This window comes from Colius striatus, chromosome 4 (assembly GCF_028858725.1).
Source record: "Colius striatus isolate bColStr4 chromosome 4, bColStr4.1.hap1, whole genome shotgun sequence".
NCBI classification, from domain to species: domain Eukaryota; kingdom Metazoa; phylum Chordata; class Aves; order Coliiformes; family Coliidae; genus Colius; species Colius striatus.
Window position 1 is genome coordinate 71598356 of NC_084762.1, and position 14741 is coordinate 71613096.

The window sequence follows — 14741 nt, forward strand, 5'->3', positions numbered from 1 at the left end:
TTGCCTTGGGTTATTGTAGCAGAAAGGACTTGCATTGAGATAAGGCTTGTAGATTACTTACTATGCTTCGTTCTTCTCCACTCACCTATATGGTAATTTTAGAAAATGTGATTTCTGAGGAAATGAAAAGGATTTAGATACGCTTAATCTAGAGAAGAGCACTCAGACTACAGATAGTGATACATTTTTCTCCATGACCTTCAGGAGAAGGAAAAAAAACCCCATTCAATATAATTAGCTGGGAAGAAAAATCAGATTAGATATCAGAGAAAATGTTCAAACTGTAAGAGTTGGTATGTAATAGCAAAGCTGTTCTTTAATCTCCCCTTTGGAAATTGCAGGGTTTTCCTAAAGGTAAAGTTCTAAGACAGCATGAGTGCAAGTGTGGCAGCTTGCATTGATAAAGATAATGTAAGGGAAATTGCCAAGGAAAAAAATTGGCTTAAAGTATTTAGGGCATGCAATAGCATACTATGTATCTGAGATTAAAAGAGGACTAAGGTGCCCTTTCGGTATATGTTGTTGACTAGTTAAATTGTATTCGTGCAGCTTTAATCAAGAGCTTATTTGCTGTCTAACCTTGCATGAGATGGTTCTGTAGTGAAAAACAGAAGCAGAATCTGGATCATTCGTAATCATTTTCAGGCATTTACCTAAAATATCTAACTGCTTTGTCAGTGGAGAGTGTTAAAAACTTTACAAACACAATTTGGCTCTTAAGTGGTGTGATTTGTGCTCTGGAGAGACAAAAGTCTTTTTGTGGAGTACAGAGACAATCTGGGGTGTTTCAGGTCTTAATTGAGGCATTTCATCACAGTCCTCTATAGAAGATCTCCAATAAAAGGAATAAATGTCCGTATTGTCCATAAACTACAGGAATACAAGATTGTTTCAAAAGTTTAAATTAAATGTCATAGGAAAACAAACTATAAAAAAGAAAAAATATACAATAGAATCTCTTTTATTGAGCATTACAAAATTAGGGAATGGTTGCTGATATTATCTGTCTGTAGGGGAGATAATTTATAAGGATCGCCTCATAATTTCCCAAATAGAAGCTTGCAAATAGAATACTACATCTGAAACTGTTTCATCTTCTAGAAATTCTCCTCAGCAGTTCCCACAGACTGAGGTCTTATTATTCTTGAAACATCAATATTAATATTGAAAAATGTCACCTTACAAGTATTACAAAAATTATCTGTGCATGCAAATATTTTTTCTCTTGCATTTTCATAAATTGTGAGTATCTTGAGGCTTTGTATCAGGCTTTGCAAAAAGAACTGTGTTTTTAACAGGTTACCGTCACCAAAAGCACCGCCCATGAACGTCTTGGCTGAAGTAGTCACTGAAGCTTTTGGAGTAGCACTGGTTGGTTATGCAGCATCACTAGCTCTTGCCCAAGACTCTGCTAGAAAGTTTAAATACACTGTGGATGACAACCAGGTAATGCTCTACTGTCAGTAAACCTTGAAATTGCTTTACCATTTTGGTAATGGCTTTTAGGAGAGAGAATGTTTCAATGGCATCCTGAGGCCTTCCAGTGAACCCCAAATCTAGTCCTAATCAGCTCTGCAGAATACCCTAGTTTCTGGAGCTGCTTCTTTCAGGGAAGTGTTTCCTTCAGTATAATCTTGTAATGCTGCATTCACTGCACATACAAGTTGGCCTCTTCACTTTTTCTTCTATAAATCTTTGTTCAGATATGTCTGCATTTTGACTGTGAATAAACATCAAATACACTTGTAATGAAGGATAGCATGCAGATGGTTTTGCTACCATACTTTACTTTCACTTAAGAACGCCCTAAATAGTGGTTGACTTTTTCCAATAGAGTCATGAGCCAGCAACAACCTGGAGACTATCCAGATCCCACTACTTGAGACTCTGGCCTGTTAAAAAGCTGATGTGGATCAAGATGTAAATATTTTGGTTGAATTTTGTCTTCAAAACTTAGTAATATCATTTATTCTGTGAACAAAATGTGCCCCTGTTTTTGATGAATCTAATTCAGCAGCTCTATCATTCAAATTAGTTCTGAGTCATGAGAAGATGTATTCTGTTGGGAGACCTTTTATGTGATTTTTTTGTTCCTCCAAATACATGGTCATCATTTGTCATTGCTAATACTTATATAGGGGATTCCTTGGTTGGCAAGAAGCATTGAAATGACAGAACAATAGGAAAAAACTATATTCTGTTTAACAACTTTACAGGAATTTTTGGCTCATGGCCTCAGCAACGTGATTCCTTCATTTTTCTTTTGCATACCAAGTGCTGCAGCGATGGGACGGACGGCACTTTTATACAGTACGGGCGCCAAAACACAGGTAACAGGTTAGAGTGAAGTATGTAGGAGAATTAAGGCCGTGACACAGATCACTGGATCTTGTACTGATTTATCCATTTTATTTCCCCGTTCTCCCTTTTCATCTATCTTGGAAAACGACTCTGCCCTGCCATTTTTAAAAATCTGCATGGAATTGCATCTGATCAGTCATTATCTTACCAGAAAAGCTACTGGTTGCACTCATTAGTTTTTACCTGTACAATTGAATATAAACTCTAAAGTCTGTGGCACTAAGAAGGTTAGGAGTTGTTTTTTCAAACTGTAGGAAACTACACACAAGCCCTTTCAGTTTAAAGCAATTTTGTCAGCGCTGTAACAAAAGTGCCCTCTAATGGTGTTGTAACGGATTAATGGTACAGACTAGACCGAAGTTTTAGAAAAAAATCAGATTTCATGTAGTGTTTCTCTCCAATTTTCAAAATCAAATGAAAGCAACCTTGAGAGCTGCTTGTTGAAAAAAATACCAAGTAATCTCTGACATTCTGTCCAGTTACCTGTTTTTTCTTGTCCCTCAGCATACACTAAGCCCACAGAGATGATGCTCGGATTTTTGAGCTAATTTTTTTTTTTGCTAATGTTGGAATCTAAACCCACAAGTTTGTATTGCAGTAGGTCAGGAAGAGGAAACTGCAGTTAATGAAAATTATTACTGTGACCCTTTGAGAATGTTATCTGTCCTGATTGTGCTCGTGAACACAAGAGGTAGCAAACTGCTTGTCTGTGACCTTTGTGTGTCATGGCACCAAGTGGGCCACTGCTACAAAGACATCCCTGGGGCAGCTCCCTAAGGACTGACTCTCCCCACTTCTTCTGAAACACAACGGTTCATCAGTGCCACCTGATATATAAATATTAATGTCCTCTGGAATTTGTTGCTTTGTCTTTTTGTAACTATCACTCTTGCCTATGTAAAGGACATTAATTGCTAGGAAAAGAGTAACAAGGTAGCAAGGCTAAGTACAGTCTATAGATACTGTTTCTTCTTGACTATGTCCTGCAATCTTTTCTCATGAAGATATCACAAGATACTAAGAAACTATACAGGACTTTATTTCAAAACTCTACATGTTAATTGCTTGCTAATTAGCCTGCACAGTACTCTGAACTTGATTAATCACAATGAATAATTTATCCAATAATAATCTTTAAAAGCATTTATATGCAAATAGCTTAGCTACCGCTTTGCTATTAGCTGTTTCATACCTTTGAGTTGGAATCAATGTCATATCATGTGCCCTTATCCTCACAAACAACCTCTGTGTTATCTGTTCACGTATTGATTGTACAATTTGCAGTTGTTCTGGGTCACATACTTCTTTCCAAGGAAGCTTTAAGGTAACTTGAAGATGTATACATGAACTTCTATAATCTGGAGGCAGATGGGGTATCTGAGCACTTTGGCTCTGGTAATGTAAGCAAAGGCTTTCATAGAAGGTTATTCAATATATGAAATGGTAAAAGAAACCACCATACTTTGATTTCAAGCTAGGAAGTATAAGGTAAAAATAACAAGTATCTGCTTGATTTTGTCTGTTGGTTTCATAGCATAGCAGAGCCTGCATTCAAAAGTTAGAGGAATATATCTACTTAATCCTCTACTTTTGGTGATCTCTAGGCAGAATAAAGAAATGAGGAGAATATCTCTAATAAGACTTGAACAGATCATGTGCAAAAAGAATAATGAAGGGTTGCTTTGACTACACGAAGAGAAGTCATGAAAGAAATGCAAAGAGCCTTGCAAGGACCCAGGGCAACCCTTTCTTCTCCAACAGCTGTATCTGTAATTCAATGATGCCATTTATTTTTAAGTGATACCTTTTCTTGGGAGAAAATGTCCTTTAAATAGAATCAACATCTTCCACTCCCCCTCCCCTTACCTTTTTGGGAAAGTATAAATTTTACTGGCAGATTTTGTGTCCCTTTTTTTGTAAACACTATCTTTCTTGATGGTATTTTTAAGTATACTATAGCTTTAATTTTCTAGTATTTTAACAACTTGTCTGATTTTAACAACTTGTCTCCTAAAATGAAATCTAATTGTTTTAGTAAAGAAACATGTCTCAATATAAAAATAAGGTGAGCATGTCTACTTATTGTCAAAAACCTGAGTGAATCTGAGCTGTATCTTAATGAGATCAGAAGTACTCTACTCTGGGCAGGCAAAGAGGAGTAGGGGAATGTAATTTTACTGAAGTTTTCCATCAGATTAATACCATATAATACTGTGAAGAAGCATACAATTCTTAGACCATGTATTTGCTTGGATTCAACACTTTCTTCTCCTTTTTGACTTTGTCTACAATATTTGATAATTAGTCCCTTTCACATGTTTTAATTTTGTTGTTGTTAGACTGTATGATCTGCTTTTCTTGTTTACTGTTTTAGGTGGCTTGCCTTATCTCTTGTGTATTAATCCTTGTGGTTATCTATGCAATTGGACCTATGCTGTACTGGCTGCCTATGGTATGGTACTTATCTTCATTTTTTAAAGATTATGATGTCAAATATTTTCTAATGGTTTGATTTCTTTTAGGGAAATGATAGTACTCCCTCTATTTAATTTCAATGAAAGAAAAGCAAGGTGCACAGTAAGTCCCAAAATCATAAAATACAGAGGCAACAATGTAATCCATATTGATTTTACACATATGTAGTTGTATATATAGGCTATTACAATAAGTACTCACGAAAGCTTTTGTCTTCTTACTTTTGGCATATAGTTCCTGAAAACATGCAACCAGATTGCTGTGGAATTGTAAATTGACAAAATATGGTAGAGATTAAGGAAGATCGACACTTTTTTACCAGCTATGCGTATGATGTATGACTTTCCTTTTAAAATACATTTGACATTAATGATTGCAGAGAGTGATCTAAGCTTAATTACAGAGAGATGATGAGGCACTTTGTATCTCTGACATGGAATAGATCTTCAGCACTAAGACTGTGAAGCAACATGGTGTGTTTTCACATAAACTATATCTAGCTTTTAGTAATACAATTTAGTAGTTAATTTTAATGATGTATGTCAAAGATGCAAAATATGGCTCCAAAATTATCCATAATTCTGCCACATTTGCACATTAAATTTTAACTTTTAAATTTACTTTGCCTTATTGTTTACATAGTGTCACATGAAGGTTCTCACTTTTCAAACAGATCTTTTTATAGCTTATAATAACCGTGCAAATTAAGGACATTTGAAGAGAAATACACAGTCTATGCTTACTTTACTATATTGTTTTCCTCCTTTCATTTCTTGTATGGATTATATGTACATTTGACTGTTTTCATATAGTCTTTTCCCCCCTATTTTTGAAAAAAAAAAGTCACAGTTTGCTTTCTCGTTATTTTATTTCTCTTCTACTATGCTGTTTCAGCCCTCCTCACCTGTGCACTGAAAGCTCATCACTTTGCACTCCATCCTTTTTGGCTGCAGATGGTTTCTTCATTAATCTCCTCCCTCTTTCCAATTTGGAGAACAAGAAATTATTTTGTTTTCCTCAAAGTTAATGGATTTTTGGCTCCTGAGGCCTTCTCTAGATGGTGAAGAAGGGGAATTACCATTCTTCACTGTGTAGACTAGAGTGCTGATATGCCTCTAAATTCCTCAGATTACGGCAAAATGTAGTTAGTCTGGTGGTATATAAAGAGTGTTGAGAAGATCTAAATTTCTGACATTTTTCTCACAAGTAGGTGGCCTGTAGTTTTCCTTCAGGAAGCAAAAATTTCATATTGTTAAATTTCTGTAACAAGACACCTTTGTTTATCCCATTTTTTTAAACATTGACTTGAACTTTCTGAGAACTTTATTGTAGTATTCACTGCTAAAATGAAGGCAGAGCATTTGTTTTCACTACCACTTTTGAAAAAGAGTTTTCTTTTTATTTTTTTGCAGTGTGTACTAGCAAGCATAATTGTTGTGGGCTTGAAGGGGATGCTAATGCAGTTCCGTGACTTAAAAAAATATTGGAATGTTGATAAAATAGACTGGGTAAGTGGAACCTAATCTAATGAGGTTTTCCTGAAATGCTTTAACAAATACCTGTTAAATAAACTTGAGTAATTAAACGAAAGCCCTTATTATTAGGGCTTTTGAGTACTGTCAGCTTATTTTCTGTCTCAGGATAGAAGTGTCTCTAATGTAAATTGTACTTTAAAAAACCTGAATTTTAGCAAATGATAAAGAATCAAAGCTAATTTAATGCTAAAGATGTCTATACAGAGACATCAAGTTAATCTGAACAGATGTGTGCCTAATATTGTCTACCTTCTCTATCTGGTTAGCATACTCTTGCTATAGTATTATTGAAGACATTCTTGTATCTTTGTCCTCTGGAGATACAGAATGACTGTACAGGACAAATAGAACTGGAATCACTAGAAACACAGAAATACATATGTCCTACGCTGCTGTAGGTGTATTGTCTTTTAGATTTTGCAAATGGAACACCTATTGTTGGATCATAATGATAGATTCTATGGTATGAGGAGGAATATATCAGCAAAAGCAAATGGAAAGACACATAACATGAAAATCTAGTTTAATGCAAAGTCTATGTAGTCTAATATACATTAGCAGAGAATTCCTGGCAGGTATTTAAGATGAGCCTGTATCTAAGAAGGCTCCTAGATTTTTCTTCTGAGAGAGTTTTTTAATGTATTGGACAATTAATGGAACCAAAACCTGCAACCACTAAGATAAATACATATTGATATCTCAAAGCTTTTGGAACTTTTGTTTATGCAATTTCAGTTAACAAATATTCAGAAAGTTTTTTTGGCCATATCCTCCTTCTCTATGGTGGGAGATACAGGATGCTAGATGTAGCATTGTTGAACTCAACAGTGACTAAGATTTCTACAGCAGTAATGGTAAGTCTAGAATGAATAATACTTTTTTAATAGGGTACTGGATTTCATTATAGCAAGCAGAGCTGAGTAAACAACAAGTTTGTCTGTGAGATTTTTCACATTTCACAGCGATTTTTTGTGAAATCTTGTGTTCCTCAAGCAACAAAATTCTGGAAATATTTTCTGTGACTTGTAATATATTTAGTCTTCAACTTAGCCCATGACAGTGACACAAATGATGGATGTTGTGGGTCAAGAATTATTTTGGAGAAGTTAGGCTTAAGAAAATTGGAAGTTATGAGAGAGAGTTTCTCTGTCATTGTATTGAGACATTAAGTAATTAAGTTACTTAATTAAGAGAAGACTGAGGGGGGATCTTACTAATATTTACAAATATCTTAACAATGGATATTAGAAGATTGGGATATCCCTTTTTTCGATGGTATCTAGTGACAGGACAAGGGGTAATGGGATGAAGCTGGAACATAAAAAGTTCCATGTAAACATAAGAAAAAACTATTTCACTGTGTGGGTGATGGAGCCCTGGAACAGACTGCCCAGGGAGGGTGTGGAATATTCCTAAAGGGGTTGTGAAGTCTCCTTCCTTGGATATATTCAAGAACCACCTGGACACGTTCCTGTGCAACCTGATTTTTTCTTTTGTGGTTTTGGCAGAAAAGGATGGATTAGTATTTGGATATTACATCTTTGATATCTGTCATTATTTCTAAGAGAGGTTATACAGAGAGGTAATTTGCTACGTTTAACTTTTTGACTGAACATACTTTTACAATTATTTATATTCAAATTGTTGTACCAACAGTCCTTATCCTGACAGGATAAACCTTCTTAGTTTAAACATCATGATCTAAAGTAAGGCTATAAATGTTCTTACATTGCTGGCTGGTCTGAGGAGCCTCACTAAACCTAGTGATTTGAGTAACTACTCTGATGTTGATTTTGGCCTGAAAAGATTCACTCCAGCAATTGACAGCACATTGAAAGTGAACCAGGTCCATTACCCAGGTTATCCAAAGAGTTTTGAAGATAGAAAATCTAAGAAAACATGTGGAAATAATTAGCAGCTATCTTTTCTGGAATGGATTCTTTGAAGGGTGTGTGTCGTAGCATATGTCAGGTTTGTTCTGCTTGTGGTTCTGGCAAATGATAGTACATGCAAACAGAATATTATGGGGCTTGTTACTTTGTTCCTTCATATTTCTTTAAGTTTCTCGTTGAACACATAGGATGAGTAAAATTTATTTGTTTCTTAGTTCTTTATAAAACATTATTCTTTTAATTGTAGAAGATACAGCTTGAAAGATACAGCTCAGGAGCTGGACTTGATCCTCATGGGTCTCTTCCATCTGTGGATATTCTGCAATTTATGAAATCTCTTCTTTCAGATACTAATTGATTTCTCTTGCAGATGTAATGTTTGAAGTGTAGCTGAGTTCAAAGGAGCAATAAGTCTGACAGGCTTAAGTATTAAATATTATTTACTGAATATTATTGCATTTATTTGTTTTGTGTTTCTTTCAATTTGTTTTTTGTCAGTTCCCAGGAATGTCTTATTTATACATTTCACCTCTCAAATAATATGAAATTTCTTTCCAGATAGAACCCTACTGCCCTTTCTCCAAAGATCCCTTTTTTTCCATTCACAGCATTCATATGAACTTCAAAAGAGACTTTATTCTTTCAATTCCTACATCTTCTTGGATGATTTTAACAATTTCAAATCAATAATTGGTCTATTACACCATATATGTTATATACCTAATCGTATGCATAACAGTATTTGTCTTCCATTTATTGTCTTAATCTTGTTGCCTGTTTTGAAGGTGTTGATCCCTGTGTTATCTGTCTTTTCTACATTAACTCAAGAACAATTTATCTTAATATTTTGTCTCTTTTTTGGGAACTACCAGAGAGTCGATCTGGAATTCCTCTGTAAGTGTATCACACTTCTCAGGTCCTGAGATCAAAAGCTGATTTTTATATCCTTCCTGAAAGCCTTCTTATGCAGGCCTACCTCTTGATTAATTTCACTTCTTTATTCTTCAGCTTGACAGTGCACCTTCCTAGTACAACAAAAAAGGCCAGTGAAGTTCTTCTTAACTCTTGTCTTTCAGGCTGTGTTGCAAATAATCTGCAGTCATTTAAGCTAGGCAGACTACTACCTGACAATAGACTACCACAGAAAAATGTTCTTTTTGCTGTTGTAAAAAAACCTGTAAGATCATCGAGTCCAGCTGAAACACCATCAAGTCCACTAAACTGTGTCATGTTAGGGTGTGATTCAACTCTTCCTATAGTAGGCACCAGCATAACCAGGTAGAAGACTGATGAACTGCAGGTTGAATTCCCTTCACTCTGTTAATCAAATCTCCACTGATTATGGTGAGCACCTAGACACTTCACCCAGCTGTTGACATTTGTGCTGTGTGTAGTTAATACCAAGTTAAATGAGCTCTACCCATTCAGGCAATAGCTGATCATCCCCTCAATTTGCAATGAAAAGGGAAGTTTATACTCTGTTTTCAAAGTGATAGTATCATAGTACCTTAGTATTGCATTGTTTAGCCATTGGCTCAGAAAGTCTTCCCTGCTTCCTCTACATATATTCTTTTTTGCTACTAAGTTCCCATTTCAAACTCCCTCCAACAGCAGATTTGTAGACTTTATGAAATGAAAAGGTCTAGATGGAAACACAATGCCCGCAGTTTTGGAGACAGATGCTGTACATACACAATCACTGTACCTCTCGACGCTTCCAATACTCTCTAATGTATGCAGGATTCATTATAAACCTGTATCTTCTGCATGTTTCTTTCCTCGCTCTTTAGATTTTTTTTTTTTTAATTAATACAACAAAAACATACTTTGGAGGTGGATTTTGTTTTGACTTTTGAGAGTATCGTGTGCCTATAACACATTATTACTAAGATTTGAAGAATGATTAGGTTTAATCTGTCCTGGAGTACATAATAGCCATCTTAACGTAAGTTGCCAAAGAAAACTTAGATATTACAACATCTTGTTGAACCTGATGACAACTCATGAATTAAAAAAAAAAAAAATCTATCAGATCAACATAACTTCTTTCTAGAAGTTTGATGCTACCTTACTTAAAAAAGTAATGAGTGCCAGGGCAATACAAAGCACTGAAAGAGTGACTGACAAGTAAGAATATGATTGTTTTGGCTCATCCTCTACATTAGTGGCAGTCTCTGATTACAGTGAAGATGGAAGATATTAGTCTGCTAAAGAGTTACTTAAGTAGCTTTTGCACTACTCAGCGGTACTTACACATTTTTGGACTTGATTCTTCCTATATAGACTTAGTATTTGGTTTTCCTGCTTTCTGTTTTCTGCTGAGACAGAAGAATTTTGTAGGTCTTACAACAGCAATTTAGATGTGATAAGGCTCAAGGTCTGCTGCTGAAGTGGATTGCGTGATCTCAGGTGTTTACAAGGGTTCAGCCTTGTCAATATAGGCTAATTCTTGATCTCACTTGAATTTCAGGTTTCTAGTTCTTCTATTAGCCTTTTCATGTCTAGCGAGCTCTTTTATAAGTACGTATAGAATCTGTAAATATTAGAATTACTTTCGCACTAGTTAATAAGAAGTCAATGCATGTTACTCAGGAAGATGTTCTTTACAAATACATGCACAATAATTTTTATAAAACAGTATTTTAAAATATGACTGGACATTAAGCACTGTTTCAAAGAATGAACTACCTCTTTACATAGCAGCTGGGCCATTGAAGAGACAGCAAAAACTTTTGAAGTAATTTAGAATTTTGAACTTGAGGGAGGAAAAGGTTTCTCATTAGAGTCACATAACACTATCCTCTGCGAAGCACAAATTAGTATGGTATGACTTACATTTTATAATTTATACAATAACAGTTCTGAAATCTGCTCATGCAAAATTCCTGTGGTTAGGCTGAAAGTATTCTGTTGTCTCTGGCTTTCCTGAGCTTAGTGAAAGCATCAGAAAGGATAATTTTAACACTAATTGAGTCGTTGCAATGTGATCTGTTCCTCTGCAAACATTAACAAGAAGCACTCAAATTGCTGACATGAGCACCTGTGGAGTTCAGGATATCCAGAGCAAAGAAGATACTTTCCATTCTTCCTGCACACTTTTTATATATAGATTAGATATCAGTCTTTCCTTAAGATACTCTCAAGGAAAGAAATATGTGCTGACATTAGATTGGTATAAGAAGTCAATTTGTACTTTTCTCCTTTAAGTTGTAAAGTCTGGATATCTCTCAACCATACATATCATTGTAGTACAGAAATACAAGTGATTGTTTCTGTTTAGAAAATAATTAGTTAAAAAAATTTGAAATGTTAAAATCTTTTGGACCTTTATGGTACCTCATTGTGTAAAAGAAAAAGAGGATTTAAAACGCGTGCAGTGAAGGTGAGAAAAACTTGCAAAGTGTAAAATAAAATACATGTTTTGCAAAACAACTCAGTTCATTCTATATTATGCTATTAGAGCAACTACATATGCCGTTTTAAGTAACTCTGAAAAAGGCATTATTTTAATCACTGATTCAGTCTTCAATATTTGCCAGTCAAAGATCTAAACATTCACTCCTGAGAAACTCTTAATTTTAAAAATCTTTATCTCTGTTCACAAAATGTACATTGTTATAAAAATTAAAACTGATCATCTCTTTGTTTCCTTCCTTAAAGGGCATATGGGTTAGTACCTATGTGTTTACAATATGTTTTGCTGCTAACGTGGGACTGTTATATGGTGTTGTCTGCACTACAGTAATTGTGATTTTCCGATTTCCCAGGTGAGAATCAATTATTGAAATGTTCTAGTATCACATCATTGTGTGTCTATCCTTCACAGCCAGGATAGACACAGGGTATACTAAATTTAACAATGAAATGTCAGTTTTTAGTTGCAGTAAATTACAAGATAAAAGAATTCAAAGGAAAAGTCACACCTTTGAATTTACTGTGAGGAGTCTCTGAAACATTTCATACTGTGGCATTATTGTGTGATTTCTCTTAGTATTACACATCTGTGTGATTCATTAGGTGAAGGTGGCATATGATCAAGAGAAAGATCGGTAATATAAATTTTCTTCCATTAGATATCTATTTGCTCATTAAGGAGAAAGTATGTCTGATAGGCCTTAGTAAGCCTTAGTAACTAGGTGCCTTTACAAACTCCTAGTCACTATGTTACACAGGAGTTGATCGTCGACATCTGCACTGCTAATAAATGAAGGTGCATATTAATGTGCATTTGTGCGTAGTTTGGTTCTCACAAAGTTGCAGAACCAGCATGAAAGTAGCTCAAAATTGCAAGGGAAAATGGTTTTCAATTAATTAATCGGTACCTATCTTGTAACCTTCTGCTACCTATGAAATTAAACTTTTGATAAATTCTGCTAGTAAAGGAAAAGACAAGTTTCCATGTTGCTTACATCCTGTGCCTGCATGTCTGAGGTTCTACAACAGCAGAAAAGGTGCGATTTCTGAACAAAAGGGCATGATCCTCTGTTGTCAGATTTGAGACTTCAGGCTGAACCTGAACCTTAACTAAACAAGGATCTTCCCGGTGATTTTTGTGATCTTAAGTCAGATTGCAAGTGATTTTCCATGAAATTTAAAGGCACTGAACAAACTAACAGCCTTAAAATCTGTGCTGTGTAGGTGAGATTAGCAATAGAACATCCATGCCCATCCAGTCATGGACAAAAGTGTCAGCAAAAGTGAAGCAAGAAAAATGCCGTAGATTATTTATTGTGAAGTTTCTGTTCAGATGCCAGAGTTTTGGATGTGATACATGTTATGTATCACAATGTATTAAAACTAACAGCAACTACAGCTCAGTTTGTGAAAACAAGAGATAACAGATGACTTTTGCAAGCCTCATTTAGCCAACATCAGTACCTGCAAATACTCCTTGCACATTGATGCATCTATTATTTTTTTTTATTCTGGGATTATTTCCATTGCTCAGCTTTAGGCATAAAGCTCAGATAATAGCTAGTACCATTCTATGATTCTATGAGTCTATCTTTCTGCAAATGATATATTGAAGCAGAAGATCCTACATTGAGCTGCTTTTTGAAGGCAATTTCTTTTTTTTATTGACTGCATGGAGATACTGGCTTTTCCAGTTAAATCCTTCACTTTGAGAGCTAGAATGTAATGTTCCGCTTCATCCTACAAAGATGCATCAATCTTAATGACAAATTAAACATCCTTAGTTTTCATTACCTATAGCTACTTTTATTATTTTTTGCTGCTTCTTTCCTTACAATATAATTTGCAGGTAAAAGTATTAATTAAGCCTCTGTATGTTTGAAGCTGTGGATTATATATTAGCTATCTTGACTTGAGAATAGGTCTCTCACCAGCTACAAAATGGTAATGAAGTTTAAAATTAGGATTTTTTTTAACCAGAAATTTCCATTATTCATATTTTCAAAGTGATATAATTTTACAACGTGCTTTTTACTCTTTGACTAGATCATTATCACAAAAGCGAAGCTCTTCATGCATGAAAATATGTATAGGTTGCATCACTGCAATTTTAAACATCTATGATGTAGTTTTGGGTTATGTCTCTTCCTGTTTCTATTCGAGACTTGTAATGATTTGCCTTACAGATTTTCTCTGTGTGTTGATTACAGAGCAAAGACACTGAATTTGAAAAATGTGAAGGAAGTGGAATATAAATACAAAACAGAAGATGACTGTGTAAGTTAAATTCTCTTTTTGTGTATGTGTGTTCCAGTAATTCAGATTTGTTTATTTTCTCCACTTTGTTACCAGATGGTAATCAGTAAGTCATAGGAACATATTTATGACATGACCCCTTGACATCTAGCCAGTACCAAAGTAGTTAATACAAAATTAGTCTGGGTGTCAGAAATTGGAATACTTTCCTGGTTCTGCTGCTGGTCTGAAAAGTGAGGTTAGGCAAGTCCTCTTAGATCGGCTTTTAAGTTGCTATTTGTACAACTTTCCTAAGCCTAAGGAAATCTTTTGGAAGCAAGAGCAAGAACCATCTGAGCAGATATATTCTATATTCTTCTCAGATTTCCTAATTTCCTGAAAGTCCTTTGATATTCTCATCATCCACAATCTCTTTTCTGACTGCTTTTTTGCCACCAGCCCTTGGTGATTGGACTATCCCAGAGGACACCTTGTGTGGTTGGGGAAAGAGAGACAGCACCATGAAGTTGTCACAAACTACTTCACACATCTCATAACCCTGTACTCAAACAAGGATACTTTCATGTGAAAAATGGATTGACAAGTATTTCCCAAAGATTGTGCTTTTAAAATTTGACTTCTTAGAAACTTAAACCAGAGATTTTGGTTATTGTTATTGCACTTATCATCAAAGTTGCTTATGTTCAGACCTATGGTAAAAAGAGAAAGGGTAATGACTCAGAGTGGTGAACTCTCTCAACTGAATTGAAATAGTAGATCAGCAGCCATGAATGTGTCCTTTCAGCAGAGTCCCATCACAAAGACATCC

At 35.2% G+C, this 14741-nt stretch overlaps 1 protein-coding gene across 1 annotated transcript in view; it reads left to right on the forward strand.

Moving 5' to 3' along the window:
• Window positions 1–14741, forward strand: part of SLC26A7 (solute carrier family 26 member 7) — a 58813-nt gene that overhangs the window by 31851 nt on the left and 12221 nt on the right. The window contains exons 7-12 of the mRNA XM_061995534.1: window positions 1299–1446; window positions 2217–2330; window positions 4736–4813; window positions 6249–6344; window positions 11924–12030; window positions 13888–13954. Of these exons, the coding sequence (XP_061851518.1) occupies window positions 1299–1446; window positions 2217–2330; window positions 4736–4813; window positions 6249–6344; window positions 11924–12030; window positions 13888–13954 (610 nt within the window). The remainder of the gene's footprint in view (window positions 1–1298; window positions 1447–2216; window positions 2331–4735; window positions 4814–6248; window positions 6345–11923; window positions 12031–13887; window positions 13955–14741) is intronic.